The sequence below is a fragment of the Exophiala viscosa genome, assembly GCF_022695815.1.
Source record: "Exophiala viscosa unplaced genomic scaffold EDD37scaffold_5, whole genome shotgun sequence".
NCBI classification, from domain to species: Eukaryota; Fungi; Ascomycota; class Eurotiomycetes; order Chaetothyriales; family Herpotrichiellaceae; genus Exophiala; species Exophiala viscosa.
This window is the reverse complement of record NW_026944357.1, coordinates 681625-705727: the sequence shown is the minus strand read 5'-3', so window position 1 is coordinate 705727 and position 24103 is coordinate 681625. Positions and strand designations below refer to the sequence as shown.

The 24103-nt window shown below is 51.3% G+C and overlaps 11 protein-coding genes across 11 annotated transcripts; 7 read left to right on the top strand and 4 right to left on the bottom strand.

Moving 5' to 3' along the window:
- The first annotated feature begins 3 nt into the window (after positions 1 to 3).
- EDD37DRAFT_630511 (uncharacterized protein) lies at positions 4 to 1738 on the top strand. The gene is made up of 3 exons (XM_062816582.1): positions 4 to 169; positions 228 to 566; positions 619 to 1738. Exons 1-3 carry the CDS (start codon positions 153 to 155, stop codon positions 1370 to 1372), a joined length of 1110 nt encoding a protein of 369 aa, XP_062670110.1. The 5' UTR covers positions 4 to 152; the 3' UTR covers positions 1373 to 1738.
- On the bottom strand, positions 1579 to 5499 carry EDD37DRAFT_630510 (uncharacterized protein). Its single transcript, XM_062816581.1, has one exon. It carries the CDS (start codon positions 5379 to 5381, stop codon positions 1932 to 1934), a length of 3450 nt encoding a protein of 1149 aa, XP_062670109.1. The 5' UTR covers positions 5382 to 5499; the 3' UTR covers positions 1579 to 1931.
- A 99-nt stretch (positions 5500 to 5598) lies between these two features.
- Positions 5599 to 7429, top strand: EDD37DRAFT_630509 (endo-1,3(4)-beta-glucanase). The gene has a single exon (XM_062816580.1). It carries the CDS (start codon positions 6008 to 6010, stop codon positions 7256 to 7258), a length of 1251 nt encoding a protein of 416 aa, XP_062670108.1. The 5' UTR covers positions 5599 to 6007; the 3' UTR covers positions 7259 to 7429.
- Positions 7430 to 7641: 212 nt separating this feature from the next.
- On the top strand, positions 7642 to 12046 carry EDD37DRAFT_591166 (L-aminoadipate-semialdehyde dehydrogenase; the record flags this gene model as incomplete). The annotated part of the gene is made up of 3 exons (XM_062814515.1): positions 7642 to 8978; positions 9123 to 9509; positions 9574 to 12046. 3 exons carry the CDS (start codon positions 7642 to 7644, stop codon positions 12044 to 12046), a joined length of 4197 nt encoding a protein of 1398 aa, XP_062670107.1.
- Positions 12047 to 12323: 277 nt separating this feature from the next.
- Positions 12324 to 13809, bottom strand: EDD37DRAFT_404288 (uncharacterized protein). Its single transcript, XM_062812367.1, has one exon. It carries the CDS (start codon positions 13514 to 13516, stop codon positions 12599 to 12601), a length of 918 nt encoding a protein of 305 aa, XP_062670106.1. The 5' UTR covers positions 13517 to 13809; the 3' UTR covers positions 12324 to 12598.
- Positions 13810 to 14420: 611 nt separating this feature from the next.
- On the top strand, positions 14421 to 15791 carry EDD37DRAFT_403942 (origin recognition complex subunit 6-domain-containing protein). Its single transcript, XM_062812365.1, has one exon. It carries the CDS (start codon positions 14493 to 14495, stop codon positions 15678 to 15680), a length of 1188 nt encoding a protein of 395 aa, XP_062670105.1. The 5' UTR covers positions 14421 to 14492; the 3' UTR covers positions 15681 to 15791.
- A 110-nt stretch (positions 15792 to 15901) lies between these two features.
- On the bottom strand, positions 15902 to 18370 carry EDD37DRAFT_564508 (putative RNA lariat debranching enzyme; the record flags this gene model as incomplete). The annotated part of the gene is made up of 4 exons (XM_062814014.1): positions 15902 to 16776; positions 16873 to 18097; positions 18145 to 18246; positions 18314 to 18370. The coding sequence occupies 4 exons, from the start codon at positions 18368 to 18370 to the stop codon at positions 15902 to 15904; spliced, it is 2259 nt and encodes a 752-aa protein (XP_062670104.1).
- Positions 18371 to 18713: 343 nt separating this feature from the next.
- On the top strand, positions 18714 to 19595 carry EDD37DRAFT_630495 (uncharacterized protein). The gene has a single exon (XM_062816579.1). The coding sequence runs from the start codon at positions 18844 to 18846 to the stop codon at positions 19393 to 19395; it is 552 nt and encodes a 183-aa protein (XP_062670103.1). The 5' UTR covers positions 18714 to 18843; the 3' UTR covers positions 19396 to 19595.
- Positions 19596 to 19728: 133 nt separating this feature from the next.
- On the top strand, positions 19729 to 21110 carry EDD37DRAFT_657829 (ZPR1 zinc-finger domain-containing protein; the record flags this gene model as incomplete). The annotated part of the gene is made up of 2 exons (XM_062818923.1): positions 19729 to 19824; positions 19875 to 21110. 2 exons carry the CDS (start codon positions 19729 to 19731, stop codon positions 21108 to 21110), a joined length of 1332 nt encoding a protein of 443 aa, XP_062670102.1.
- A 117-nt stretch (positions 21111 to 21227) lies between these two features.
- Positions 21228 to 22440, bottom strand: EDD37DRAFT_404036 (uncharacterized protein). The gene is made up of 4 exons (XM_062812366.1): positions 22074 to 22440; positions 21658 to 21972; positions 21539 to 21600; positions 21228 to 21473 (listed from the first exon to the last, which is right to left on the bottom strand). Exons 1-4 carry the CDS (start codon positions 22246 to 22248, stop codon positions 21345 to 21347), a joined length of 681 nt encoding a protein of 226 aa, XP_062670101.1. The 5' UTR covers positions 22249 to 22440; the 3' UTR covers positions 21228 to 21344.
- Positions 22441 to 22685: 245 nt separating this feature from the next.
- EDD37DRAFT_650095 (MC family mitochondrial carrier protein) lies at positions 22686 to 23663 on the top strand (the record flags this gene model as incomplete). Its single annotated transcript, XM_062818208.1, has 1 exon — positions 22686 to 23663. The coding sequence occupies one exon, from the start codon at positions 22686 to 22688 to the stop codon at positions 23661 to 23663; it is 978 nt and encodes a 325-aa protein (XP_062670100.1).
- Between the last annotated feature and the right edge of the window lie 440 nt (positions 23664 to 24103).

The window sequence follows — 24103 nt, the reverse complement described above, 5'->3', positions numbered from 1 at the left end:
CTCTCTTCAATCGATGAGTGCTGCTATTGATGACCCCAACGCCTTTTTTTGCACGATACATTTTCACACACGACTCTTGTCTCGAGCTCGGACGGCTGAACTTGAGTTCAAACTTGTGAAATGGTCAAGAAGACTATCTCTGTTCATCCAGCATGACTTTATTACAAAGGTGGCTATCACTCCGAAACCCGCCCGTCGAAATGACCTTTACTCACTGGCATGAATAGCATCAAACCCTTCTGGCCGATGATATTTACTTTCATTCTTCCTCGAGCAATCAATTACTATCGAGTCGTCAAGACGGCTATCCGGACGAGACCAACACCGCGACCACTTCCCCAGAAAACCAGCCAGGGCCTTAATGCTCTTTTCGTCTCGATATGCGTCTTCCTGTATTTCTCACTACCGTTGACCGGTAAACTCGAGTATCACAATGTGTTCGTCACGACACAGTCACGTCTTACGATGCCTACGGACGCGCTGTTCGGCCGTGTCGCCCTTCTCCGGGAGCAAGGTGTCTTGACTCCCATTGATGAAGCTTTACGCTCGAAACTCACTTCCCCAACGTACGTACATATATCCCGCGGCGAAGGGCCAGGCTGAACTGATCACACGCAGCCTCCGCCAGCTATACTTTCGCTTCGGTCCATCTACGCTTCTCAACTGCACCTTCTGCCACTCCGACGACGAATTCTCATATCTGCTCTACCATCTGCCTCTCAATGTGCTCCTTCCACACCTCTTCCACATGCTATGTCTAGGTCTAGCTACTTCCGAAACCATCGCAGGCTTCGAAGCAAGCCGGTGGCGCTCACGAGCTCTTCTGGGCGGTCTGGCCGTTGCGCTGCTCGACATCGCCGTGACATGCACGTACAACCCGACCGTTGACTCGAAAACGCCCGGCCCTGTCGGGGTATTCTGGCTGGCATCTACCTTACGCTACCTAGGTCTATGCATGTTCGACGCAGTCCTAGCATTCCTCATATATGCTTCAGCCACGGGGCGTTTCCTGCTGTACAGCGCCCCAGCGATCGCCGATCCGGAAGTAACTCGCCGGCGCACCGAAGAACTCCTTACGCAAGCGAATGTGTCATTGCAAATGACCCAGACGAATCTACGCGCTTACTCGATAGCGCGGAATGTTACGGTCCGCAATCCCGATCTGAAAGATACGGACGACGAGTACTGGCGCACAGTGGTGGCAGTGGAAGGCATCCAAGATGACAGCGTTTTTGATGACGAGGAAGTCCAAGCTGCCATCTCTCAAGCCTATGGTTCTGGGACTGTCAGTGTGGCACAGATCAGGAAGGATGCGGACGCTTTTGTCAATGCTACGACGAGAGGACTGGACATGACATCTACCGCGGGGTGAAGCAAGTATCATTACAGGACATGCGAAAATATTATCACAGCCTTTGGCCACACTATCTATTACCGCTATGAGGAGCGACAGGCAGTCTCAAAGCAAGGCGGGATAGAGCGAAGTTTTGGATCAGACAACTTGCAGGCCCACGACCAAGTCCAATTCTTTACCCAGGCTACCGTCAAAAAAATGTCCAAGTCCGATGTGTCCAAGTCGCCCTCCCGGCCCAACGGCCACAGATATGTCCAAGTCCAAAGCGTCCATGTTTTCACCTAGACTACCGTGAAAAAAATGTCCAAGTGCAAAGTGTCCAAGTCGCCCTCCCAGACCATCGTCATAAGAAAATGTCCAAGTCCATGTGCAAGGGCGGTCGCCTCGAACGTATTCGCTTGGACATTTCTTTGACGGTAGTCTAGGTGACATTCCCCAAGTTTGGTCCAGAACCTTCACCCAGACTATTCGCAAGTCCATATGCAAGTGCTTCCCAGGCCGCGCCGTGAAGAGATGGTGTTTATATCCTGCCGAATCATCATTTTGGACAAGAAGAACATTACTGCATATCCTCAATCTAGATATCATCAGGCTCTTCCTTGATGATGATACAATCATCATCGCTCTTCTCCTGCTTGATAAAGTCCTTCTCAACAACTTTACGCCCATTCCTACCCATGACCTCGGTAGCCATGATGACAGTCTCCACGCCAGCAGGTACTCTTTCCTCCTCACCTTCAGGCAGCGCATCGATATCGATCTCCGCGCCAATAAGACTCTTCAAAATGACCTCAGCCCCAGCCTTGCTCATGATCATGTTCTTCTCCTTACACCGCTCATCGCAAATACACTCGGTACACCCCTCGAGGCAATGACAAGCCGAGACACGCTGCACGGCACGCTCAAGAAGAATATCGACAAACTCAAACGCTTTCGCCGCGATACCCGAACCCGCCGCACCGCCCTTGGCATCGTAAAAGGTCAATCTGGCGGGTCGTTTGCGCTGCGTCTCCCGTTTCGCAAACTCCTTGAGCGCATTCTTACACTCGGTCCTCACGTCGCCGGGCATGCTGACCACGAATTGCGGCATGAGACTCATGACGGCATGTTCAGCGGCGTGGATGCCCGCAGCAAGATTGAGCCGTTTGTCCTGCAGAATCTGCAGTGCAAACTTGGGCACATCGAGCCACAGGCCGCGCGAGTGGATGATGACCGGAGGATTGTCGACGGCAACGGCATCGAGGATACGACGCTTCTGATCGACTTTGAAGAACCCGAAGACCACGGCCTGGACTTTGATCCGGCCAAAGTACGCTTTGGTGAGGGATTCGGTCGACACGCGACGCACCTGTTCTGTTTCTATGGGGTCGACATCCGTGTAGTCGCGCTGCTGGGTCGTCCAGTCGACCTTGACGAGCTGCACGCGCGCGATCTTGCGCTCCGGCGAGAACTCTTTGACCATATAGGTGCGACCCTGGTGCAGGAAGATGCCGCCATCGTACAGCGTGAAGAATGCGCGAGAAGCCTCGACTTCTTCGAGTACCACATTGCGCCCGTGCGTGATGTCAACCACCGCGAAATGCTCGTCCTCGGTGTCGCGAATAGCCACGCACTTTGAGGGCAAGGGCCGAAAACGTTCGTTGCAGTGGTAAAAGCCCATAGGATCGTACGTCAGTCGCTCCTCGCATATCTCAGGTAGCATCTTCCCCAGGAACTTCACGTCCTCGTCGGGTTTAATTGGCATTTCGTATGCGGCGCACTGCATGTGGCCTTCGACGACCAGTTCGTTCTGCAGATCCACCTGGAGTTCGCAATTCGGTTTTGTGAAGATTTCGTCTGGGTTTTGCATGTAATACTGGTCAACTGCGAAGCAGTCACCCACCAGCACGGAGAGCGAGTCTCGGTTGCGACGTCCAGCACGACCACTCTGTTGACGCAGATTCGCTATGGTGTACGGGAAGCCCATGGTGACTACCGCGTCCAGGGATCCTATGTCAACACCTAGTTCTAGGGCTGTCGTTGCGATGATGCCCATAAGCTTGCCACCGAACATTTCGGATTCGATGCGGCGACGATCTTGCGCTGAGTAGCCGCCACGGTAACCCATGACTAGCGCTCCACACTCTGGCCTCTCGAGGTTTGTGAATTCAGTCCTGACAGCCGCTAGCAGCACTTCACACTGTTTGCGCACACGGCAAAAAGCGATCGTTCGGACGCCACGTAAAATGAGTTGGCATATCAAACGGGCTGTCTCTGCGAACGTGTCGCCTCGACCGGAGGACGGATCACCAGGATCCTTGAACGGAGTGTTCCAGCAGATGAACTCTTTGCGCCCTGACGGTGATCCATCGAAGTCGGTCAGCTTGACCTTGTCGACACCGAATATGGTCTTCATGTGCTCTTCAGGGTTCGCAACCGTGGCTGAGCACGATATGAATTTCACTTTGCGGTTTCCCACCGCTGCACATATTCGGCGAAGCCGGCGCATGATGAATGATACATGGGCGCCGAACAGACCGTTGTATACATGCAACTCGTCGACAACCACATATTTGAGGTTACGGAGAAAAGTTCTCCATCCACTTTCCTGTGGTAGAATCGTGATGTGAAGCATGTCTGGATTCGTAAAAATGATTCGTCCTTCATCTCTTATACTGTTTCTTTCGTTCATTGGAGTATCGCCATCAAAAGTCTCGACGATAGTGCTTTCAAGCCCCGGAATATATTGCAGCAATTCTTTCATGCTGCGCCGTTGGTCCTGGGCAAGAGCCTTGGTGGGGAATATGTACATGCCTCGACTCTCGGGGTCTTTTTCAAGCTCGTGCAACATGGGTATCTGGTAGATCAACGATTTGCCTGAACTTGTTGATGTCGAAACGATGACGTGATGGCCATTGTGGAGGTTGTTGATGGCTTCAGCCTGATGAGAATAGAGTTGGGTGATGTTCCGACTGTTGTACAGAGCATTGACCAGGTTTTGCGACAGCGGGAAGTTGATTTCACCATATATAGCTGGTTGGGGGTCAAAGACACGATGTCCATCGGGAACGATCTGCTGAGTGTACCACTCCAACTCAGTAATCTCCTTGACAATCTGGGAGATGGACTCTCTTTCTTTCGGGATGCTCTTGGGCAAGCCAGCAGGCTCCGGCGCCGGAGTGTCTGCGCGACTGGTGGAGGGGTAAGGAATATACAGCTGCTTCAACTCCAGGATCTCTTTAACAGCGTCCTTCCCTTCTTCTGCACACAGGTTGAGGAAAGCGTTTATTGCGGACGTGAATTTGGCATTGCGTTTTTCGATGAGCTTGAGCATTGATTTCTGGCTAAAGACCGGAACCTTCAAGTCCTCGTTTCTCAGCTTGTTGGTGGCTTTGGTAGGCTGTCCTGTCTTAGGGTCAATGACCTGCCTCTTCAAATCACCATCGATGAACTCAAAGAACAGCAACTCTTTCGGTGTCTCAATCTTGTCTTTGGGACCACTTTCATCTTCCTGCAAGGATCTGAAGTGTTCAGCTCTTCCACCTTTGATCCCATCTTCTTCTCCCATCACTGTGACCAATAGATGTTCCTCATCGACATATGCGAAATTGATGGCGCGAGGTACGAGGGCTTTGACTTGTGCAACATCTTCCTCGACTAACGGTCTCTTGATGTGACCTTCGACGGTAGACTTTATGTTTTCCCACGTCGTTGCAAAATGTCTTCGCGTACAGCAAAATGTGTAGACGACGTTCAGCGCTCGATGCAGCTGAGATAGGTACTTGAAGTGATCAGGCCAAGGTATATCGGATTCGACAAGATTGGTAGACGAGTCACGTCGGACAATGGCTGGCTTCGATGTCGCCTTCGTTCTTCTAGGCTTTGCACCTCCATCCTGAGTCTTGGTAGGGACTTTGGTGGTCGTGGTTGTCGCAGTAGCGGCATCGGGCGCACTGTCCTGTGCCGCATGGTCATCGTCTTTGGAGCGGCGCTTTCGTTTTCTGTTGACGACCTGGTTCGAAACAGTAGCAGCCTGCAGTTTGGCCATGAGCCATTTAGTCCAGGAGGAACCGACAAGCCTACAGTGTAAATTGGCATCAGTCAAAATGTACTGCGTTTCTTTGTCGCCGCCTTCGAAAAGTACTCCAGCCAATGATGACGTCGACATCTTAGCCGCACACGCGTAAAGTGGTTTTTGACGCGCTGTCACGGGAACTACAATTCGACCTCTTCATTACATTATCACGTCGTCAATCATTTGCACACACTTATGCTATCGCTCATGCAGAATGCCATCCACATATCTATGCCGGCGGTATTCGCTGTTAGACCCATCATTGGGAAGGCGCCCCGCCTGTTTACTCAGCGCCATGATCCTAGGCTAAGGTATCATGCAAAAGTATGGACAGCCTGGATCAAGTCCGGCCTCGTGATATCAAGGCTTGTGTGGAGTCTATCTTGAGAAAAGGCCAGGGAGCTTATTGTCCCAAGTGGCTCTATGTCCTTCAGTTGTGTCAGTCGAAGCCATTTCTTTGTTTGTGGTCCTGCTCAAACGCCGAGCGACAACGCAGTCGTTTGTCCTCGGGCAGTCAAAAGACTGCCTTCTTTGTCGCTTCGAACGACGTGACAAGGCAATGTCACTATGCCTTTTAGGAACGGTGAGATCTGCTGCTTATGACCCTCTATCTTTTATCTGTTCTTCTAGACATATACCAGTTCTTTGGACAAAGAGACTACGCACATCCGAATGCTTCATACTGCACGACAATCACCTCAATCACCTCAATCACCAATCAACCGACAAGCCGGCCCATCATGGTTCAACTTTACACAACGCTGGTCGTCGTCATCCTCCTGGGAGTATCTAACGCTCAGAACGGGACCTCTAACTCGCCCTACCAGCTCGTCAAGAACTACACGAGCGAGAACTTTTTTCAGAGCTTCGATTTCTTTTCTGGGCCAGACCCAAGCAATAGTTTCGTCACTTATCTCGACTTGGACACAGCGAACGATGCCGGATTGGCCGGCTATATCTCCAGTTCGGCACTGAACGATAGCTACGCAGTCTTTCTGGGAACTGATTTCAAAAATGTTACTCCTGATGGCCGACCATCCGTGCGCGTTCAAGGTAGAGATTGGTTCAATCATTCTTTGATCGTAGCAGACATCATGCATATGCCCTCGGGCTGTGGCACCTGGCCCGCATTCTGGCTGCTTGGTCAGGGCGCTCCATGGCCACGTCGAGGCGAAGTTGACATCATCGAGGGCATTAACAATAATTCGGTCAACACTCTAGCACTGCATAGCGACGCCGGAGTTTCTGTTGCGAACTTGACCAGCCTGCGACATGGTAATCACAGCGCTATGACGGGAACTTTCACCAGTCTCGATTGCGATGTTGGCTCGAGCAACGTTGGCTGTGCTGCGACGGGCTCACCCGAAAGCTATGGTGCAGATTTCAATGCTCAAGGTGGACGTGTCGTGGTCACTGAAATTTCCGCCGACGTCATACAAATTTGGAGCTTCGAACGCGACAACATCCCGCAGGATCTATCGGAGGGATTGCCTAATCCACATCATGAGGCAAACGGAAGTAGCTGGGGCGCCCCGGAGGTGAAGTTTGTCAACAATGGCAACGATACTTTCGATGACCATTTCATCAACCTCCAGCCAATCTTTAACACAGCCTTTTGCGGAAGTTGGGTTGAGGCCTTCTGGCACACAAGTGAGTGTTCTTCACTGGCACCTACCTGCGAGTCATACGTGGCCAACAATCCGGCTGCTTTCGTGGATGCGTATTGGGCGATCGGCGGACTTCAAGTCTATGAGCCAAATGGCAACTATACCTCGGGATATAGCGGGCCGGAGCTGGGGAGATTGTTAAATCATCGTCGTCACCATCCTCGTACAGTCAAAGGGTATTGAGACAAGGGAGATTGGACACAGCAAGAAACAGCATGACCAGATGAAAATAGCTAGGTAGTTGTACTCAATATCAGTTTGGTGCCGCCGGCGGCCCAACTGTGTATTGCATGATTATACGAATAGTTGACTAAAAGTTCGATATCCAGCACTAAATAGAAACACACTCCCGCCCTGAGACTTTGAAATGACGTCGACTCCAATGACTTCAAGTTTTGACCTAAACAAAAGACTAGTCTTGCAGAGCTGTCGTGGCTGTACGGCCTCGTCGCCAAGCCCCTCATTTTCTCCCACCGAAGTTCTGCCGGGGAATATTGACTCAGTCCGCAAATTTTGTGCTGTGAGCACGAGATCAAGCAACGTTCACTCCTTCATTATATGTACCCATGGCGCCGGACGCAGATGCTGATTTAGCATGGTGGGCCAAACACCTGGAAGACCAGACTATCACGCCGCTGACAAGAGATTATCCCGAAACAACCTCCGACAATGTCAACAGGAGGCCTATCGAGGCTACAGAATCACTAACGGTACCATCAACTACACTTACAAAGCTCTCAGCCGACCTGGACGCGACATCGGTTGCCATACTTCAGACTGCTTTTATTATCCTGGTTTCAAGATTGACTGGGGACGAAGACATCAGCATCGGCACGAATTCTGAGGAGAATGGTCCCAGCTTCGTGCTCAAGACAACTCTTGATGCTAAGAATTCATTTTCCAAGCTAGTCCAGCAGGTGCAGGAGCTCTCCTCGGAGGCTTCAGAGAGACCGGTATCACTAGAAAAGCTTCGAGCACAGCTTCAGAGACCTGTACTGTTCAGGTTCGCACTTTTCAACGCAAGTCGAGATGTTCTGGGCGTACATGCCGAGACTATTGATTTACTCATCACCTACACTCTCTCATCCACGAATGACTTGAAGCTCACAGCACGATACAACCAACGTCTAATCTCGAGTGCAAGGATAGCAGGGATACTAGGCCAATTAACCACACTTTTACAAAATGCTGCCACCGATGTCGATGCACCCATTGGTGGTATCGATTTCGCAACCTCCGAGGAGAAGAAGCTACTACCCGACCCTACCAGCGACCTTGAGTGGTCAAACTTCCGTGGTGCGATCCATGATATATTTGCAGCTAATGCAGAAGCTCATCCGGATAGGACGTGCGTCGTGGAGACAAAATCAGAGGATGGGCCAGAACGGACATTCACCTATCAACAGATCCATCACGGATCGTCGGTACTTGCCCACCATCTTTTGAAATCAGGTTTACAGTTGGGGGAGGTGGTGATGATCTACTCATACCGTGGTGTTGATTTGGTGGTCGCGGTGATGGGTGCCTTGAAAGCTGGTGGCACCTTCTCAGTGCTCGATCCTGCATACCCTCCAGACCGGCAGAATATCTATCTTGATGTTTCGAGACCTCGGGCGCTCGTCATCATTGAAAAGGCTACTCAAGACGCGGGCGAATTGTCCGATAAGGTCCGAACCTTCGTTAAGCAGAATCTTGACCTTAGAACAGAGGTCCCTGCCTTGCGTCTTAATGACGATGGCTCGGTTCAGGGTGGCCAACTCGATGGCAAGGACGTCTTCGAAGATGTCCAAAGCCTCAAGGCAACAAAAACCGGCGTTGTGGTCGGACCTGACTCTACGCCAACCCTCAGCTTTACGTCCGGTTCGGAAGGTAAGCCGAAGGGAGTCAAGGGTAGACATTATAGGTAAGTCTGACCCTATCTTCAACGTGACAGCTTGCTGACGAGTTCTATAGTTTGTGAGTACCTCTCCGAAAGACTGTGGCGTTCGCACATGAGCCTTTCAATTTGTCTTCGGTTTTCATGACGCAGCTTTCTGACGGTTCGCAGAGCATACTACTTCGATTGGATGGCGAAGACATTCAACCTCTCTGACAAGGACAAATTCACCATGTTGAGTGGTATTGCCCATGATCCTATCCAGAGAGATATGTTTACACCTCTATTCTTGGGCGCCCAGCTGCTGGTGCCGTCCAAGAACGATATCCAGAACGAACGCCTCGCCGAGTGGATGCGGGAGGTGGGCGCGACCGTATCACATTTGACGCCAGCGATGGGGCAGATCCTGGTAGGAGGAGCTGTGGCCACATTCGAAAAGTTGCATCATGCATTCTTTGTTGGCGACATCCTCATCAAGCGGGACTGCAGGTCGTTGCAAAATCTGGCGCCCAATGTACGGATTGTCAATATGTACGGAACCACGGAAACGCAAATTGAGTATACCCCAGACCTGATGAAGCGAATCACTGAGCTAATAATCTCCTACTACAGGGGCGGTCAGCTATTATGAGATCCCATCTCGAGCAGAGAACGCTTCGTTTTTGGAAGGCTTAAAAGATGTCATCCCGGCGGGAAAAGGCATGTCCAACGTGCAGATGTTAGTTGTCAATCAACACGACCGCACCAAGCTCTGTGCTGTCGGAGAACTCGGCGAGATCTACGTGCGAGCATCAGGCCTTGCCGAGGGGTACCTTGGGACACCAGAATTGACCCAAGCTAAATTTGTCGATAATTGGTTTCCTGGTTATGAGGTTGGACTGGATTCAGATAAGCGGAGATTCGAGGAGAAGTTCAAACATAAAGCGTGGACTCAACACTACTTTGGCCCAAGAGATCGTCTCTATCGAAGTGGTGATCTTGGTCGATATACACCAGCCTACGAAGTAGAGGTCAGTGGCCGGGCAGATTTTCAGGTCAAAATCCGTGGGTTCCGTTTGGAACTCAATGAAATCGACACCCACCTTTCACAGCATCCGCTGGTGCGTGAGAACGTCACCCTTGTCCGAAGAGACAAGTTCGAGGAACAAATGCTGGTCAGCTATGTTGTACCACAGATGTCAAAATGGGAGCAATATCTAGCAGACCAAGGCAAGGAAGACATTTCCGACGATGGCTCCATGGCTGGTCGGTTCGAACGCTTCCGCCTTCTCCAGCAGAGCGTACAGGAATATCTTCGAACAAAACTTCCTGTGTACGCTGTCCCTTCGATCATTGTCCCTATGAAATCTATGCCACTCAATCCGAACGGCAAAATTGATCGGCCTAAGCTCCCCTTTCCGGATGCCACCATGCTTATTGCTAGCAGGAGGCGCAAATCCTCGATGCTGCAGAATTTGACGGAAAGCGAGTTAGTAATGGCGAAGATCTGGGCCGAACTAGTGCCTGGCTTGATCCCGAAGACGATAAAGCCCACGGAATCGTTCTTCGAGATTGGTGGAGACTCGATGAGTTCGCAACGACTGGCGTATCAGGTCAGGAAGACACTCGGAGTTAACCTGGCAATCAACAAAATCTACAATCGACCGACACTGAAAGATATGGCTGCTTACATTGATCATATTCGTGGGGCAGATGCGCTGGCAGGCGGCGAAACGAAAGAAGATCATACTGATGCCGAACAGCCTGGAATAGAGTATGGGCACGATGCTTTGGAAATGGCGAAGTTGCTACCACAATCTTTCCGACCAGCCCCGTCTGCGCTACCCGCTATGCCGGTGGTTTTCCTAACTGGTGCAACGGGGTTCCTCGGATGCTTCATATTGCAGGACCTACTCTTGCGCAAGAACCCCGAAGTGAAAGTCATTGTCCTGGTGCGAGCCAAAGACGAAGCAACTGCGATGTCGAGAGTGAAGATGACGTGTCAAGCATACGGCGTCTGGTCGGAGTCCTGGACGTCCAGAATACAATGCGTGACAGGTAGCCTTGGCACGGACAAGTTCGGGCTATCAGACGAAGCGTGGAAACAAATCGCCGAAGAGACAGACGTTGTCATTCACAACGGAGCTCAAGTACATTGGATCAACACCTACGAGATGCTCAAGCCACCCAACGTGCTTGGCACTATCGAAGCGATCAAGCTTTGTGCTGAAGGCAAGCCCAAATCTCTTGCATTCGTGTCCTCGACCAGTGTGCTCGACCACGATCACTACGTTTCTGAAGCAGCGCGCATCATTGCTGCTGGAGGCGAGGGCGTCAGCGAAGAAGACGACTTGAGTGGAAGCAGCGAAGGTCTCACCACGGGATATGGTCAGAGCAAGTGGGTTAGCGAGTCGCTGGTCCGCGAAGCTGGCAGAAGAGGTCTTCGTGGATATTCTGTAAGGCCAGGGTACGTCCTTGGCCATACCAAGACTGGAGTCACAGTCACCGATGATTTCCTCGTCAGGATGTTGAAAGGCTGCGTCCAGCTCAAGACCCGTCCGAATATGGGTCTCAACACGATCAATATGGCCCCAGTCGATCACGTCGCTCGCGCTGTGGTCGCATGTGCCTTCAATCCGCCATCGGAGAGCACCAAGGTGGCCTGCATTTCGGGAAATCCTAAGCTACGGTTCAATCAATTCCTCGCGACGTTACAGACGTATGGATACACGGCAAGCTTGATCGATTACATCCCTTGGTGTTCAATCCTGAACGAATATGTCACTACAAACACCGATTTCGCCCTCATGCCACTGTTCACATTTGTGGCCAACGATCTCCCAGCGAATTCTGTCTCGATTGAACTGGACGATAGCAATACCCAGAAAGCATTATATGCGGACCGTGAATGGAGTGGAGAAGATATCAGTGGTGGCAGCTCGGTAACGAGAAATACCATCGGCTTGTCCCTGGCATATCTCGTTGCAATAGGGTTCTTGCCGCCACCTAGTACGCTCAATCAAGGAGGATCAGTGAAGAGCCTGCCTGCTGTGAAGGTGTCAGATGAGCAGAAGAAGGCATTGCTGAGTGTAGGTGGGAGAGGTGCAATGAGCTGATTTGATCTGGGTGTACTTATCAGGGAATGTTGGAAAGTGAGAATTAGCAGTACGCAATTTAGCTTTGGGTAGTTCACTGCCACTCGAGGGCTGTGCTGACAATAGGTCTCAACTTGTCTGAAGATGAGGATAATGTGGGCTTGACATGGTTCGAAAAAATCTCTTGATGGTTCTTTCGTGGTCAAGTGGAACTATTTCAGTGAGGCTATGAACATCGGGAACGGCTTCACCATTGGATGGTTTTTTCTTTTTCTATGATTTTCCTACTGTTTTTGTATTTTCTGCCTAAAGTTTCTGACATAGGTTAAGAACACAAAGCAAAGTGGCCCTTGTAGACAACGCTCCTCACATTATCTAACCTGCCTGCTCGGTGATGATCAAACCTCCCTCGCCGAATGCGCCTGAAAGACCTTCGTAACTCCTCAATCCATTGTAAACAATACAAACTGTCATCCGCCACCAGGTATAGTCCTATTGAGTATCGCTGAGAGTCTCGTCCGCAGTTGAAATACATGAACGTAAGCCGTACCTCTTTTCTGTCTCCTGAATGAACTACTCCCAGACCACGACACGGTCGTAGGCCTTGACGATCTGGACCGCGCGCTCGGAGATATTAGGTTCACTGGAATCATCGCAACCTCCAGTTAGGACGTTGTCCATGGCGCGGAAGCAGCCACAGACCTGACCCTCGTCACAGATGGGGTAAATCTCCTTTGTGTCCATGTCGCAGTATAAGCCTTCCGACAAGGCGGCAAAGTCTGGGCCAACTGAGGCAGTATCGTTGCACAAGCGCGCAGCACTGTTGATTGCCAACTTGCTCTTGATCAGGTGGCCGTTGAAGTCGGCGTGGCTTGTCCTCTTTTGTGTGTCCGCACTTGTCGAGTTTTCCCTCGTCATAAAGGGTTCTTTGCACAGGTCCGTCTTGTTGTGGATCTCAACGTTGAGGTCCGACCAATGAACAACCGTCATGTTGAAGATCATAGCCCGCGACTCAGGGTCGGTGTGGTCGATCCAGGTACAAGATGGGTCGTCGGTCAAGAAGGCAGTTTCCTGGCCCTCGTAGTGCTTGGCACCACATACTTTGCCCAGGTTGCCGTTGATGCTGAAATTCGAGCCGTCGGGATATTCGATCTTGAAGCCCCCAACACAGACGGGCGGCCCGACGTTGGTGATGTGGATGGTGTCGGGGACGTCTGGGCCCCACGATTGATGGACCGATGGGCTTAGGTCGGATTCGGGCATAAGAATGCGCTCCGGGCCATCGTCGAACCGGACCGCTATGCCAGAGGTCTCGTTGCCACTCTTCCAGGTGTTGACCCCGTTCACGATGTAGAGTGTCGTTTCACGGTCAGCCGCCGAACGTTTGCTGGGAAGCTCGAGGGAGCCTTGGTTCAGGTCCACAGTTCCGAGGAGAAGGGTAGGAAGAAGTTCCGCGCAAATGATCAGGAGTCCGGCTACAAGCAAGGACATGGTTGCTGTGAGATTTGTGTCGTTGGTTGAAGCCGGGGAAAGACAAGCGTGTGAAAGACAAAGTGTTGAAGAGATGTGAGGATTGTAGCTAGCTGTGCCTGGGAAAGATCAAGTGTATGAAGAGACAAATGTAGAAGAGACGTGAAATTCCGCAGGTCTTGGGAGCAGACGGGGTTTATGTATTCGTTCGAAGAAGGGAAGAAGTCGTGTGCCGAGTAGAGCTCTCATCGCCCTGTCGTATGATTTGGCAACTAGTCCACGAAATCCTCTGGTACAGAATAGATAGCCTGTGACTCTGAAGGTGTTATGGCGATCTTACCTTTGAAACTCCGAGGGATCATCGACAGGAACCACGGATTACACCACACATAGTCCGTCGTGGACATGTTGTCAATCTGACAGGGGCGCGTGAATGCGCGGGCATACCTTTCTGATTCTCTGGTTCATCTCGACAGGACGGATTCCAGGATATAGTCCAGTAACCACGGTACAGCTGTGTGGTACAGAAGTGAACTCCTCAAGTTCTCCATACGAGGCTCTACGGTGCTCGACTGTGAAAGGCCTTGTTTGTGGCAGGCAGGCGTCACTAGTCATGGAGACTATGTAGTGAGCTAATCAGGTGGCGAAGCTTGTCTTCAGGTCTCAAAGTCGACTGCAGCTCATTGGAAAGCCATATGAAGTCCATGTTGCTGGCCTGGAAACGACGTGAACCATTACTTGAAAGTTTGAACATCTGTCACCAAGGAAAAAGTCAAAACAAGATGGCATATCGCGCTGATGTTTTAGAACTCTACCGTAGATACTACGGCAGATTATGCAGTACATAGCCGCAGCACTTTACGCGTGCACCGCTTCCGACGCGTCTCGATACAGACTCCGAGATCCTAAGGTTTTGGAGAACGGAGTTAAACCATTGACAATACTTCTGATACGGCACATCTCTCACAGTTCCTACGCAAGCCATCCTGCATAAACTATGCCTGCCTCCTCCGCCGTTCAACAGTCCCTCACTTCCCTCTTGCCGACATACGCTCAGAAACTTCCCGCCAAACTAACCCATCTCTCCGAATCTCTTCTCGCCCAATCCCGCCAACGAGCCTCCCAACTCAAACCAGACGAAGAAATCGCCCGCGCCTACGCCTGCTGCGAGATCGCATGCAAAAGACTCCGAGCGCAATGCCGGCTACCCGCGGTCAAAGCCAGTGGCGCACCCTGCAAGCCAGCCGTATATAAGAAATTGGTGACATTTCTCGAAAGAGTCCTAGACGACGATGCGGCAGCGTCGACGTCTAAATCAACACCAGGAGGAAGGAAGAGAACTGCCGATGGGAATCCGAAAGTCGTCATATCTGTCCCAAGCACCATTACCAAAATATCCAATCCACAACCGAATCCGTTCTTGGGGAAACTGAAAGCCAGCGCGAACAAGTCAGATGCTGATAACCTTGATAACAACGGAGCACCTGCCTTCACAATGCCGTCGATACGAAAATTGTGCACGAAATTCTCAACGATCCTCCCAGTGACGCACGTGTACACGGGAACTTGCGTTGTGCTCAAGCTCACCGAGATCTGGCCTCGCGAAGACGGGTCCCTAGACGTCGACGACGCACTCATAGAAGAAGTTACAGGCCTCCTCATTGCGCTGTACCTGATGACATTGACACGCATGATGACCGCCAAGATGACGACGCCAGTGTATAAGACAACATGCGCAAAGGCTGTCGAGGAGTTACATTATAAGCCCGGACCTGCTGGCGTAGAAGCCTGGATCAGACGGATCAATCGTGAAGGATACTGTGGGAAACAGGATTGGTGGTTGAGCGTACCTGAGTCGGTTATCGACTTTGATCCGCACAAGAAAAAGACCGCGACCGTCTTAGAAACCAATGTTGAGGACGACGAAGACGACGAGGACATAATTCTATCAAGTAAGAGGAAGCGCAAGGCTAGTGGGAAAGCTACGAAAGACCTCGAAGAGCAAGATGATCCTGAGGGTGTGCTTCTTCCTGGCTTGCTCACCATGATGCAAGATGCTGTAGACTTTCTGAGCGACGAGCGCACACGAAAGTACGAAGCGTGGAAGAAGCAGTTCCTCAAAAAATTGGATAAGTTGGATAAGACTCCGGCAGCCGGTGCTCGTAGAGCGATTGCCGTGGAATAGCATAGCAGCATCAGCTCGTATTGATAACAACATCTTGGTGTCGTCGTGCTTGATTGCTTCCAATGCTCATAGGGTATCTCTGTCGAATATGGTACACTCATCCGAGCTCCGAGCAGCGCTCAACTAGCTCACTGCGCATATTGTACACTTCACACCTGACCTTGCCGATACTCATATCCGGCGTGGCCCGCTACGATATCAACAATACTCTTGGTTTTGGCTCATCGACGGCCACGACCTCTTCCTCTACCGCCGCCTCGGCCACCCCTTCCACCACCACCTCGATTGCCAAAGCCCTGTCCACCACCACGACCACGTCCACCACCATGTCCTCCACGAGGTCGGCTATGATAGTCAACATAACCAGCGCTTTCTGGTCTGGGACCTTGCTGCATTCTGAAGTCTCTTTCTTCCTCACTTATGTCAAACTTGTTTTCAATTCCAATCAGCTCACAATAATTGCTGGTTTGAGGGTTGGTCATCTCTCGTGGCATGTCGTTCGGTCCGAATTCCAAGCTGGGGTCGTAAATGGGTGCTGTAAAGCTGAAGTTCTCCGGGACAATTAGTTTGCCTAGCTTCACAACATGCTCGTTGACCCATTCCTGCTCCTCGATGATTCGGTTGTGGTAGTATGTGTCCCCACGATGAATTGGAACCTTTTCTGTGGGGTGGCCACCTAGCTGGAGTTCGGGAGCGAAGACACGTTGTATGGCAAGCCATTCTGGGTCATAAGAGATCTTGAGAGGCCGAACAATTTCCTGCTCGGGAGATGTTGTGGATTTGACGGAGATAAGTTGGAGAAATTCTTGGTATGGCTCGCATTTGCCCAGGGCGAGGAACTCGGTCTTCTTGTTGGTGATTTCTTTGGGAAATGGTAGAGATGGTGACACTTCGATACGCTCTTCCTGGGTGAAATTGCTGGAGAGGGCAGCAAGTTGAGCACGCATCTCTTCTGATACTTCACTCTGTGGAGCAGCCAAGGTTGAAGACCGTGTTGAGCTGGTTTTGATACTTGTGTCTTTCAATGAAGCTTCCTTCGGCTTGAAGGCTTTGGCTTCAGGATCAAGGTCTGATCCCGTCGAATTGACAGACGCAGCTGGAGAGCCATGACTTCCTTTGGTCGCATCTCGAGAGGCAAGATCTTGCAAGCTGGTGAATGATGCCGCCATTGCGTTCAGTTTCACTCCACCACCATCGCTTTCTTCGGAGTTGCTTTGCGAAATGTTGTGCGGCTTGACGCTATCTTCAATGGCTGCCTTAGCGGATATACCTTGGGGGACGGGTACAGGAGTTGCCTGGGTAATCGTCTCTTCATCGTCGCTCATATCGATGTCAATAGCATCGGGATTGTCGACCCCGCTTCTTGGTAGTAATGTCGAGCTAGCAGAGGCGCCATTTGTGTGAAGTGCACCATTTGGTTTGGCTACTGAGCCGTCAGCTGGTTCGTCCCCGAGTCGTTGACGTTTTGTTGGTCGCGAGAAACCACAGCCATCGAGGTTCGAGATCGAGATCGAGGGATCCTCTTCCTCCGCACTCGTCTGATGTTGAGTCGTGGAGATGACCTTGCGCTCGAAGCCATCTTCGGACCCAACTTGGTTGAAGGTCTCATTGAAGGTGTATTGTGGACCAGAAGAGATTCCAGTCTTTTGTTCTTCCAGTCTTCGATTCTCCCGGTCTTTGAGAATCTCGTCTTGTTCCTTGGTGTCGGCTTGTCGAGCAGAATCATGGAACTGTTGCCATCCAAAGATTTGTGGTCGATCTTCAGTGGTCGGGCTTCGACGACCGTTGCGCTTGTTCGTCATGGCTCTGACAACAGGGTCGGTTGGGTCATGGTGCAGTATAGCACAAAACTTGGTATGCAAATGGGCCGAGAACCAGTGGGGAGGTCTCAGTCGGTCTAAGCACTCTCTTGCTGCAACGCTGCCTAATTTTCCGGATTTGGAGTCCTCTGCGAATCCTCGTTTGTTATGAAACAGCCATTCATAGTCACCATGCATCTCGATCCCTTGCGGCCAGTCATGGGACAGACCTATATCAACTTGCGAACGCAAAGACAGCAGCTTTCTGGCATCGAGTTCTCGAACATGGTATATGCTACCAGTCTCTTCGCGGTTGTACGGCAGCCGTTCGAAGTGAGGCTTACGATAGTCATATCCTTTCCAGATACCCGTGAGGCCAGCGATGCGAAGAGGTCCGAACCGGATGACGTTGGCGGCTCCAAGGTAGTAGATGTTTGGGGCTACCCATCCACCGTAGTAAAGCTCAAAGAGGTGATTGCTGGCTTCATGATTCCCTCCAATGAAGATAGTGAGGTATGGTGCAGTCCGGGCACCGCTGTAGTACTCATGGAAGTCGGCCATCTTCCGGTACTTTTGTGGCATTGAGGTGACATTGAGGTCAAGCTGGTTTCTTACTGCCTGAAAGAGTTTAGTCAAACGAGTCGCTTCCTGCTCGATGTACAAACTTGAAAGTCGCCTCCAATGATGAGTAAATCGACACCGTCCCAGCCCTTGATGCGACATGACTCATCTATTGACGCATAGATCGCGTGCAGCGTGCCGTGACCCTGTGGCAGATGATTGGGTTAACGATCAATCTTTCTAGACAACGTCGGAGAGGTGTTGAGTACTTACGCAACCTTCAACAGCGATTCTGACGCCGTCATGCTCCTTGACGTCGATTGAAGCCATTACTTCAGAACTATCGCCCAGCGACATGATGAAGTTGCGTGATTGCCCCAATAACGCTCCGTTTGAGATTCGGAAAGACCGCTAAGAAGTGGAAGTCTCGAACACGACCCAGCGTGAGGACAATTCAACGCTGTCGGAAGACTTATTGGATTTCGACGATATTGACAGACATTAGGACTGCCGCGACATGTACTATCTCAGCTCGAATTCATCCTGGTCTGAGTTTGAGAAATGCGTAAGATTGAGATACCCCGAGTGGTTGGCTCTAGGCGATCAGAACTCGATATAAAATCCTTGGCAAGTAAGCTGTGCCGCTTTTACGACTGTAAATACCTGACCTCTCTCCTGATTTCTACATTCACTACCATCAATGTCATTTACAGTGATATAATCGAGTGACAACGGATCTTGGGAAGTTCCAGTCGGGGAACGACTCTGGCAACTGGGAAGGAAGGTTACAGCCTTGTCTCACAATGGACATGCAGGAAACCCGGATAGGTTTTCTACAGGAATCTGCTCGCATGCTATTCCTCTCCAGCCCCTCCACATCGAGATATTTGTCAGCCCAGAGGAATGAGGTTGTCCTGTCTGGCACTGCGAGAAAACGAGTACGAATCAAGGGTGCGTGTACAGCATGCGGCAGCTTGCTCGTACCAGCATGGACAAGTGACACGAAAGCCGTGACGGGCAAGGTCAAGCGTGGCACAGATGGTACCTCGAAACCCGACGAGCTCCGAAACAGAGTTGTGTCTTCTCGATGTTCCACATGCAACAGAATCACGAAAGACGTGGTGAAGGTTCAGCTAACGTCCAGAAAATCACTCACCAAACCGTTTGCGCTTCAGGCGAAACAGGAAGAGGCCGTCCCTCATGAAGAGTTGGTTGCGGAACAGCCTAGCAAAGTCACCAGTAAGCGAAGAGCCAAAGCTAGGAAAGACCGTGAAGGGCTGCAGGCTTTGCTCAGCAAAAGCGCGCAGAACAAGCCTTCTCGGGGCCTGAATTTGATGGATTTGATGAAGCGATGAAGCTGGCAAAAGCGAAATTCGATAAGGCTACTCGTGCCCGGGGCCCAAAGTTAGGCGATCACGGCGACCCTCCAAGGCTGAAGATTTAGGTTGCATTAGCTCTCCCGCCATTCCCGAGCAGCAACTTGAACCCCGCAATCAGGTTGACTTGGCAGACGCCGCCTTCAGGCCCTTTCTGCGTCATTCTGCGCCTGCGGAATTTTTTTATTTCGAGAAACATCTCGCAGATTACAAATTGGATGAGTCAAAGGAACAAAACAACCTCTCCAACCTCTATCTCACAAGACATTTCCATCGAAGGACAAGGAGCATCATCATCTGTTCAACGCCAAAATGTCAAGTACTGCAGCGCCTGAGGTGGTGCAGGCCGACCCCAATGAGACGGGAGTTTACGAGATCGAGAGTTTATGCATGAATTGTCGCGATGATGTATTCACACCTGGTCCTTCGAGGTATTGGCTGTTCACTAATGGTATTAGGGCATGACTCGGATACTTCCCATCAAGATCCCCTATTTCAAGGATATTCTCCTCGAGTCGTTCTCATGCGACCATTGCGGATGGAAAAATAATACCGTGAAGAGCGCTGGTCAGATCCAAGAGAAGGGATCGAAATTTACATTCAAGTTAGACAAAATGAGCGACTTCCAGAGACAAGTGGTTCGAAGCGATACGGGCATCTTTAGGCTTGAAGATATTGACCTTGAGATGCCGCCTGCACCAGGCCAATTCACGAATCTCGAAGGAATCATCTCAAAGATCAAGACCGACCTGGAACTCGATCAACCCGAAAGAAAAGAGTCAAGTCCAGACCTATACACAGCGCTCGAATCTATCATTGAGAAGATAGGCAAAATGCTAGCGGGGGATGGCTTTCCTGTGACAGTATCTTTAGACGACATTTCGGGGAACTCCTTCATTGAGCCTTCACCAGAGGATAAAGGGCCCAAGTACAGCCGACATGATTACTTGCGCAGTCACGCAGAGAATGCCAAACTCGGCCTGGTTGCAGACGACGATGCTGAAGGGTCTAACGGAGACGGAATGGAAGGTGTGGATATTGTCGACAACGAAGTGTACGAATTGCAGACCGAGTGTCCGGCTTGTTCGAAACCTTGCACCGTAAACATGAAGAAAACGAATATCCCTCATTTCAAAGAGGTCATCATCATGGCCACAGTATGTGACCATTGTGGCTACCGGACAAGCGACGTGAAGACAGGTGGGGCCGTACCTGAAAAGGGCGAGCGTATCACGCTGGCGATTCGGACGATCGAAGATATGTCCAGAGATATCCTAAAGTCAGAGTCCTGCGTCTTGAAGAGCCACGACCTTGGCTTGGAAGTGCAGCCTGGAACACTTGGTGGCCGCTTCACAACCGTCGAGGGCTTGCTCACTCAGGTGCGGGACCAATTACGTGGCCAGATTTTCGACGTTGGTGTCTCCGATCTTGCCCAAGGCGACTCCATGGCATCCGAGACCAAAGATCGATGGGACAAATTCTTTGATAGGCTCGATCAAGCTATCAAGGCAGAATTTCCCTACACGATAACCCTCGAGGACCCGTTAGCGAACTCCTTTGTGCAGAAGAACGTCGACTCTGGAGAAGATCCTCAAATCAAGACTGAAGAATACGAAAGGACGGAGGAAGAGATGGAGGATCTAGGTCTCAAGGAAATGAAGACAGAAGGTTATGAAAACGACGACGCAGAATGAATGAAGATGAATTCAATCCACACTAGGCTATACTCGTCAAACAGCAACATTCCAAAACGTTGCGTTCAAGATTCTGTCTCTTCTACCGGAGCCCAACCACAATATACCTGGACTCCATAAGTCGTTGCACATCAGAAGGCAAAATACTCAACATCACTGTGAGGCCTATGATCTCGGGGCGGCACAGTCCAATGGCAACGCTACACGCCGTCGAACTGTGGCGATTTCGAGAGGCTACTTGTGCTTCGTTGTGGTGTGCTTCGCCGCCTTCGTCTTGGTCGTCTTGGTCGGACTGGGCACTGGAGGTCTCGTGGTCGCGGTTCCCACGATGACGGCAGCAGCACATTGCGCAGGAGTGATGCCCTACGATCTTGTCAGTCATTCTCTTTCGAAATGCGGTTATCTTCCATGCTGAGCAGGTAACGTACCGACTGGCAACAACGACCCGCGGCCACACCGGTACCACACTCAAATCCGTTTGAGCATATTCCTGCAGATTACTGTTAGCAGCCTCAACAAAGAAATGGAAGCTACCCGGACGACATACCACTTCCGTCCACGCAACAGGTATCACCGCCGTTTACATTGATACAGCTTTGGCCAGCGAAGTAGACGCAGAGAAAGTTGCCAGTGGCACAGGTCGGCGTAGGAGCCGATCCTCGTTTGGAGACTTCCTTCAGTATAGCTGTACCGACATAGTCTGGTTCGTTATCCTGACCAGCTACCAGACCGGAAAAGGCAGCCAGGAGGATGGATGGGAGGAATAGTGCCTGTGGACGCATGGCGGTCGTGGCAGCGGAGTACTTGGCTAAAATGGTTTTATCGGTGTCTGAAGGTGTTCTCTGGCTGTTGAGTTGAGGTTCTAAGATAATGGGTTTCAGCTGGTATATACGGATCTGGATGTTCTTTGTTAAGACATCGAAGGGGTCCGGAAGCGAGGTTGAATAAGAAAACAAAGCTCACCACGCCTCATTTCCATCATCGCACAAGAAAACAAAGAAAACAAAGAACTAACTCCCTTCACCCACAGCACTCGCAGTGCAAAGGTTCTAGACTCGACAGGATTGAGGATGCCCCATTGCAGGAGGCCCAAAGAAAGAGGCGGGCACTGCGCTGTAGTACAGCTATGCTTGCTCATTGCTCAGTTTTAAAGAACAAAGGCGCAAGTCTACTCCTTCCAGTGCTTTTGCCCGCTCTCAAAGTGTGCATTCTCGACGATCTGCATCTTGTGGTAGGGGAGGAAGTCGGATCAGGCTGAATGTTAAGGGGGTCCAGTTTGCTCCGGCATGGACCGGCGAGTTCGTATTGCCATCGTATCTGTAGTGGGAGTATGACTTCATCAAAGCTTTTTCGCCCAGTGCACCCGCGAGCTTTTTCCGTGTCGAGTCAAGTCAAGTCAAGTCTATGCATGCGTTGCATTTGCGTCTTCTTGCTATCCCCTTCGACGCCGAATGAGCTACATAGACGGACTTCGACCTCAGCGTCGTGATGATGCTGCGTGATCCGTCAAGGACCGAACCTCCTACCTCAAGTGTCTGACCGCACCACCACCGAGCGCAGCAGACATAACAGATCATGTCCAATGGCGCCGCCAACACGGTCTCGAGCACGAAAAGAGCACATCCCTACTTCCACTTCCTAGCGGGCTTGACCTCCGGTGTCTCCAGCGCCGTCCTCCTCCAGCCCGCCGACCTACTGAAGACCCGTGTCCAGCAGTCCCGGTCACACTCCCTCGTTCCCGTTCTCAAATCGATCCTCGCAGGTCCGCACCCAGTCGCGAGCCTCTGGCGAGGCACTGTACCCTCTGCACTTCGAACAGGCTTCGGCTCAGCGCTGTACTTCACGACCCTAAGTTCCCTCCGGCAGATATTCGCCAATGCCTCGACAAAATCCATCGGCGATGTATTACCAGCCGCCGTTAAAAAGAGCAGCTCAGTCCTGCCCAAGTTGACCAACACACAAAACCTGATGGCGGGCGCCAGCGCACGAGTCTTCGCAGGCTTTGTGCTGATGCCCTTCACCGTGATCAAAGTGCGCTACGAGTCCGACCTGTACGCCTACAAATCAATCGCGTCCGCTTCACGATCCATCTACGCATCCGAAGGTCTGAGGGGCTTCTTCTCCGGGTTCGGCGCCACGGCGGTCCGCGACGCGCCCTATGCAGGACTCTACGTGGTCTTCTACGAGGCTTGCAAGACGCGCTTGAACAAGATCCTGTCGAGCGAAACAGACCAAAATCCGTCCTTCGCCTCGTCCGCAACCATCAACGCCTCAAGCGGTGTCATCGCGGCCGGACTGGCAACCAGCTTTACGAATCCCTTCGACGCCGTCAAGACGAGACTACAGCTCATGCCGAAGAAGTATCGGAATATGGTGAATGCGACGAGGATCATGCTCAAGGAGGACGGACTCAAGAGCTTTTTTGACGGCCTTGCGCTAAGGATGGGCAGGAAGGCACTGAGTTCGGCGCTGGCCTGGACCGTCTATGAAGAACTGATCAGCCGCGCTGAGCGGGTTGTCATGACACAAGACCAGGAAAAGGCCGTGCTATAATCGACCGTGCTGTTTTCCCTATATTGGGAATCTGTGGCCGAGTCTCCCCAGCCGATGTTCGGGCGTCATCAACGGATGCCCACACCAACGGCCTGGAGCCATGTACAAGCAAGGTCTTGATCACCTACGACACGTTGTTTTGTGCAAAGCCGCAACAGACCCTATGTTCACTGGCGTTATCAGCACAAAGAAGCAGAGCGCGCTGCTTTGTCTTTGTCTCCTTACTATCCACGAAGCCACTCACTCAGCTTCTATTGCATCAATCCTGCATGTTGGGATCCAGGCGTAGTCGTCATTGAGCAGCCACGGCTGTAAAACATCTTACCATCACACTCCGCTTGCCACGCCACTCACGATTATATTATTGTACGACTACACTCACGAAGTTGAACCTTGTACTGTATATACCAAAAAGTATTTGTGAAATGCTGTACGCAAGT